The sequence below is a fragment of the Perca fluviatilis genome, chromosome 8 (genome assembly GCF_010015445.1).
Source record: "Perca fluviatilis chromosome 8, GENO_Pfluv_1.0, whole genome shotgun sequence".
NCBI lineage: Eukaryota > Metazoa > Chordata > Actinopteri > Perciformes > Percidae > Perca > Perca fluviatilis.
Window position 1 is genome coordinate 32,913,230 of NC_053119.1, and position 6,065 is coordinate 32,919,294.

Sequence of the window (6,065 nt, forward strand, 5' to 3'; positions counted from 1 at the left end):
TATTCCGGTTGTCCTAATGAGTAAAAGGTGTTAGTTGCTGTTTATAAGTCAAAACTATCATGAAAAATAATTTAATCTTCCAGTAGTAAGACGTTGAAGTTGGCTTCCGATTCGCGGCTTCCGATTCGGCAGTTAAGGTTAAGTTAAGTTAATTTAAGGGAAATTTAAAACTGAATATAGCGTACATAACTTACATTGCTGCGCGACTTATCCTCCGTTTTGTGCACCTTTTACTGATGTGAAAGCGTGTTAGATATTTAGGTAAAGTGTTAATTATGTCTGAAACACACTTTTAGATTTGTGAAAGCTTTATTATCTATGTGAATGCAATAAAGGGGGATTTGACTGTTTTTTTTTTCTCACATGTAGACCACATTCACCCAGGTCTAGATTAAAAACCACTTACCTATACTTGACACATCTGGACTAAATTATCCCAGAGAGGCTAAAGATTCTTCCCTCTCTGGGATAATTAAATCCAGATTTGATAAGTCTAGGTATAGTGGTTTTTGATCTGGATCTTGTCCAAAGGGGTCTACGTGTGAAGAAATCCATGAAATCTCCCTTTGTTGCATTTTCATTAATAGAATGAAGCTTTCACTAATCTGAAACAGTGTTTTTAGGAATCTTAAGCTTCTCTGGGATAATGTAGTCCAGATTTAACAAGTCTAGGTATAGTGGTTTTTAATCTGGACCTGATTCAATGTGGTCTATAAGTGAAGAAATCCATGAAATCTCCCTTTATTGCATTTTCACAAATAGAATGAAGCTTTCACTAATCTGAAACTGTGTTTTTAGAACATTTAGCCTCTCTGGGAAAATTTAGACCAGATTAGTCGAATCTAGGTATGCTTTAATCTGGACCTGGTTCAATGTGGTCTACATGTGACAAAACAATCAAATCTCCATTTATTGCGTTCTCATCAAGACAATAAAGCGTTCACAAATCTAAAAGTGTGTTTAAGACCTAATTAACGCTGAATCGGACGCGGAGAATGGGCAGTTTACTTCAGCTTTAATATTTCCTTAAATTTTCCCTTAACTGTCGAATCGGAAGCAACGAATCGGAAGCCAACTTTAGTTTCAGTTTAACCGAATCTGTCACCTCTTTTAAACGTCACGATGAAAGATAGGCTTAGCTATATGTATTTTTGACTTAAGGGTTTCTTTAAGGCCTCATATATGCACTGTTATACACATATTGAGGCAACCTCTGAGAAGTATGAAAGTGGAACTGATTCGAGGTGGTGCTGTGTTTCACTGGGACCTAAATGAGCATTACAATAGGTTGTTTACGTCGGAAGCGCAGGACTACGATAAGCCGGCGTTTTGTTGTTCGAAGCCGCTGGAAAATACGTTTTAAAGCCGAGCAAACATGTTTCTTTTTCCTATAGTTTAACATGAAATACCTATGTTAATCCCTCTCAGTCTGTTAGCAAATGTACATGCATAATTCATGTGTAATATGTCCTGACAAACCACAGGATGTTGGTTGGCTACAGCAGCAGCTCGGAGGAGGAAAGCGAGTCGTCGGCGGCAGCAGCGACTGATCGAAACAAAAGTTCTTCTCGAAAGTGTCAAGAGGAAGATGATGCTAACAATGGCAGCCCAGCGAGAAAGAAACACAAAATTGAGGAACAGGTTCCTAAAACGAGGTGTGTGTTGTGCTGGCTTTCTGTAGGCTGAGTTGGACAACATGATTGACCAGAGAATGTATGGAGAAAGAGGATGAGACAGAAAACACAAATTGTAAACGTATGTCCAAGAGTAGTTATTAAACTTGTATGATCAATCGTCCCGTACGTAACCTTTTTGTAATTTTCCAACTTCTTGCCATAGCCAACCCCTGGATGATAAACCTATTGAAACTGTTTATTTTTTCAAGGTACTGTAAGGTCTTATTGGGCTGTGTTTTTTATTAGGCTGCCTCTTCCTGGTTGCCTGTTGGCCATGTTTCCAGATGAAGTGGGCTCACAGACTGAAGACAGCTCTCTTCATGGTGGACGCGTGCGCTCTTTTAAACATGAGAGAGGCAACTGGGCTACCTATGTTTATTTGCCATGTAAGACCAACACACTACTGACGATTGATTTGTCAATTATCATTGGTTTAATCTCATTTGGATGTGTGTGTGTGTGTGTGTGTGTGTGTGTGTTTGTGTTTTTGTTTTCCCCTCTCTCTCTCTCCTCTGTACATCAGACCATCCTGAGGAGGAGTTCAGGGAGTTGTTGGAGGAGCTGCTCTCACTAGCCGGGGACCATGGTGTGGTTTTGACCCCGCAGGAGGAGTTCCACCTCAGCTTGTCTAAGACGGTGGTGCTCAGACACCACTGGATCCAAACCTTCACCCAGAGCCTCAGGGCAGGCCTGGTGCACTGCAAGAGGTTTGCTCACATACCCATACACCGGAGGAAGACTTGTTTTTGCTATACAGTGTTAGCCCTTGAGTTTGCAAAGAAGATGCAGTATGTACAGGGAGTCATTTTATAGGACAGGTAATTGAATTGCACTAAACACTAAAAAAGTAAAATGCTCAATGCAAAAGATATTAGAAAAGGGTTTAGCTGGTGAAAAAAAACCTGTATCCCAACATGCAAAGATAGTAAGACAAAAGGAAATGAAACGATGAAGAGAAATTGAACAATGAAGAGAGTTTATATACATATATAATCATTGTATTGCTATAAATAATTTAACTTTCTCAGGGCGAGGTGAGTAAATCTTCATTTGCAGCAGCAGCCTAGTGGATCACTTGCACTTCAGTAGGTGGAATAGTGAAAGTAGATTAGATAAAGATGTGAAAGTAACATCAGAAGCTGACTATGGTGGAAATTGCATTCTAGCTGTGTTTCTCGTTGCCAGGTTTGTGTGCTCAGCAGGGAGACTGAGGGTCTATTGTAACGCTGAGAGGACGAGGTACAGTCACGGCCTTTAATTCTCTCTCTTTCTCATCGTTAATATATATTAGGGATCGACCAATACTGGTTTGTTCAACACCGATACCGATAATTAGAAGTTAATGAAAACCGATATTCGGAACCGAGTCAAAATTGAGATTTTGGAATGTTACAAACTCCAACAAAAAACGTTGTTGAAATGCTTTAAGCAATTATTTAATAAATTAAAAAACGTTCAACATAATACCCAGTAAAAGATAGTCAGATAGTGTTGTGGGCAGGACATTAAGTCAGACTCAGTGGGGAGTGAAACCAAAGTAGACGGAGAGACACTTTTTAATGAATTAACTTTATCGGTTATCAGGCAAATAAAATGCCGATACAGATAATCTGCAAACTGCCAAAAAAAAAGGCAGAGAATCAGTCTATCCTTAATATAACTTGGTTACTGGCTAAGGTGCTATAAACAAAAAAAATCTGTGGCACTATTCAGTTGTTACTGTTGCCAAAAAGATCCGTCAACGATACATTTTCATTCCTAATGTGTCTGTTTAATTCCCTGAGCATCAGTTCTTCATGGTTCGACTGCCTGCATGTGTCTCTGTCTGTTGTCCCCTACAGGACGTTTCTGGGGATGGAAGTGTGTACTGGGCATGCTCAGTTGTTGGACCTGAGCCAAGTACTGGACAGAACAATGACAGAGTTTCACCTGGACACTTTCTATAAGGTTAGTGATCGACACACACACAAATAGACTTTACCCTTTGAGATCTATAGCTGGACCAGTTTGTGTGTCACTCTTTAAGTTTGAATTAGTCTTTTTCTGAAGTGTTGGTACCTGTGTAAATACAGTGAATCCACAGGGTCTAAATTAGATAATGGGATGTTCTTCTATATTGTAGCAACTATTACATTTGAATTTTGATTTAAGCTTATAGGGCAGTTGTGTTCATATTATTCCATATGATTTAGTGTAGAAATAATTATTAGTCAATGAATGATTTTAAAGCAGTGTTTTGTCTTAAAAATATAAATAAATCAGGGTTTCCGCAGGGTCTTAAAAATTTCAAAATCAAAAGTTTAGGCCTTAAAAAGTCTTAAATTCGCTGAAGTATTGTGTTGTAGGTCTTAATTCCCCTACCTCTTATGCTCATTGAAATGTTCCCACAGCGCTTTACAATGTTGTTTTTTAATTCCGTGGTGTTGTAGTTCTTTCTGTCGCTAGTCCAATTATAATTTACTGTATTATGACTATAAATTAGACCAATATGCAACTTATTTTGCAGCCAATCTAGACACCAGTCCTATTATGCCAATGAGGAAATCGGGGAATTGTTTCAGACATTGTTTCCACACTCTCTTTTTATTTTTTTTGTCGCAATATAGGTCTTAAATTTTCATTCATAATGGTATTAAAAAGGTCTTGAAAAGTCTTAAATTTGACTGGGTGAAACCTGCAGAAACCCTGATAAATTGTCCAAAAGAATCTGAAGTAGTGCACACCTCCGTGCCTTACCGCCATAATGTTCCCACTGGTGTGTTTTCTAGGATCCATCTTTCCACGTAAGTCTGGCCTGGTGTGTTGGAGACTTGACAGGACAGATGAAGGAGTGCATTCAGGAGATGCAGGTACTGGGACATCTTGTGTCTGTCCGTCCTAACTTCCAACACTGACATCACTGTGTGTTCATTTTTACTTTAAAATAATTTCACTGTTCTTCGTAAACCGACAGTCAATTCGAAATCCAAAAGTGTACTGTTGTGCCTCGGTCCATTTTAAAGTGCCCCAGTGTGTTTGATCCATATAGTAGCAGTTTATCGCAGCCAAATCGGAATGCGTGTATGTGTTGGCCGATTCAAAACTGCAGCACAAAAATTCCAAATATATGAGTTCATTTATAAGGTGAAATACAAGCATGATCCTGGAAATGAGCGTGGTACAGTAGGAGACCTTTAATAACCAAATGTAATGTTGTGGTGGTAATGTACTTTTTGCATGTGTATTGTTCTGAACACTACCGACCATTCTGATAGCAGGCGAGATAATGCAGGGTGTAGGACTTGCACATAATTTACCAGCTGATTATTGCTCATATCTCTAATTTTCTGACTGTTAGAGACTGATTGATGACCACGAAGAAGGACCATTTCTGCTGAGGCTGGACTGCGTGGAGCTGCGCTGCAGGACGGGAAACAAGACCTTTCGCTTCCCTCTGGAGCCCTAAAATTGGACATATGTATACCCTGACCATTCGTCCTTTACAGCTGTGATCCTCTGAGTCACATAAATGAGCTGGAAACGTACCAATTTAGTGGTGCAAAGATTATATGTTGTATTCCATTAATAACGGCTGACAGATATGTGGCATGTCACAACAAAGATAGTCTATATCCACGACGTTCCACTTCCGGGATTGCTCCGGTCCCGCAGAAAATTCCGCAGGATGCATGTCTTTTCGTCCGATGTCCGCTTCCTTCCATCGGAATTCTAAACTCCGGTGGATTTATGAGGACTATGGCTCCTCAGATCTCTGCAGGGTAAATCCAGACAGCTAGCTAGACTATCTGTCCAATCTTGAGTTTTCTGTAGCACGACTAAAACAACTTTTGAACGTACACATGTTCCACGGCACCGTGGCTGCATATGGAGCTTAGCACCGCCGAAGACGATTGTGATTGGTTTAAAGAAATACTAATAAACCAGAGCACCTTTTTCTACCATCCCGGAAGCGATATTAACGAATCCCACTATGGCCACTCCAAGACCCGCCCTTCAATAGCGTTCACAGACTACTATTGGCCAGGCGTCCATGCTTACATGTACAGGTCCTATCCCCTGACCAATCCCCTAACCACTCAAGGTGAAATGCCTAACCCCAACCAATCGAGCTGCTTCGTAGGGCGGGTCGTGGCGTGGCCATAGTGGGATTAGTAATTTTGCATCCCGGAATGCTGTGTGGACTAGCCATATCCCTCCTCTGCAGCGCTGTGAAGGAAGGTCTGGCAAAGTGAGACTACAACAAAGAGGATACCAGGGTCAATGGCAATTGAGTATTGTGTTTTAATACTGTATAAAAAATAAAGTTGCTACTGGTTTTATACTTGCCTAATTTTTTTTTGTAATGTGTTCAGAAAGTGTCACCGAAAGTAGCTTTTAGAGAAATACGAC

The 6,065-nt window shown here is 40.1% G+C and overlaps 1 protein-coding gene across 3 annotated transcripts; it reads left to right on the forward strand.

The window, feature by feature from the left end:
* The first annotated feature begins 1 nt into the window (after position 1).
* usb1 (U6 snRNA biogenesis 1) lies at positions 2 to 5,746 on the forward strand. 3 transcript variants are annotated; one of them, XM_039809061.1, is made up of 8 exons: positions 2 to 27; positions 1,485 to 1,655; positions 1,923 to 2,062; positions 2,200 to 2,383; positions 2,862 to 2,915; positions 3,518 to 3,623; positions 4,445 to 4,525; positions 5,014 to 5,746. In XM_039809061.1, the coding sequence occupies exons 1-8, from the start codon at positions 17 to 19 to the stop codon at positions 5,119 to 5,121; spliced, it is 855 nt and encodes a 284-aa protein (XP_039664995.1). In that variant the 5' UTR covers positions 2 to 16; the 3' UTR covers positions 5,122 to 5,746. The 3 variants fall into 3 exon arrangements, with proteins under 3 accessions (XP_039664995.1, XP_039664996.1, XP_039664994.1); XM_039809060.1 differs by lacking the exon at positions 2 to 27 and adding an exon at positions 1,113 to 1,244; XM_039809062.1 differs by lacking the exons at positions 2 to 27; positions 2,862 to 2,915 and adding an exon at positions 1,112 to 1,244.
* Positions 5,747 to 6,065: the final 319 nt, after the last annotated feature.

Bases quoted from the DNA above. Each gene is read 5' to 3' on its own strand.
- usb1 (XM_039809060.1), top strand. From the start codon at position 1,183: ATGCACTGTTATACACATATTGAGGCAACCTCTGAGAAGTATGAAAGT. The intron at 1,245-1,484 runs GTGGTGCTGTGT...GACAAACCACAG, and splicing joins GAAAGTGGAACTGATTCGAG to GATGTTGGTTGGCTACAGCA. The intron at 1,656-1,922 runs GTGTGTGTTGTG...GTTTTTTATTAG, and splicing joins GAACAGGTTCCTAAAACGAG to GCTGCCTCTTCCTGGTTGCC.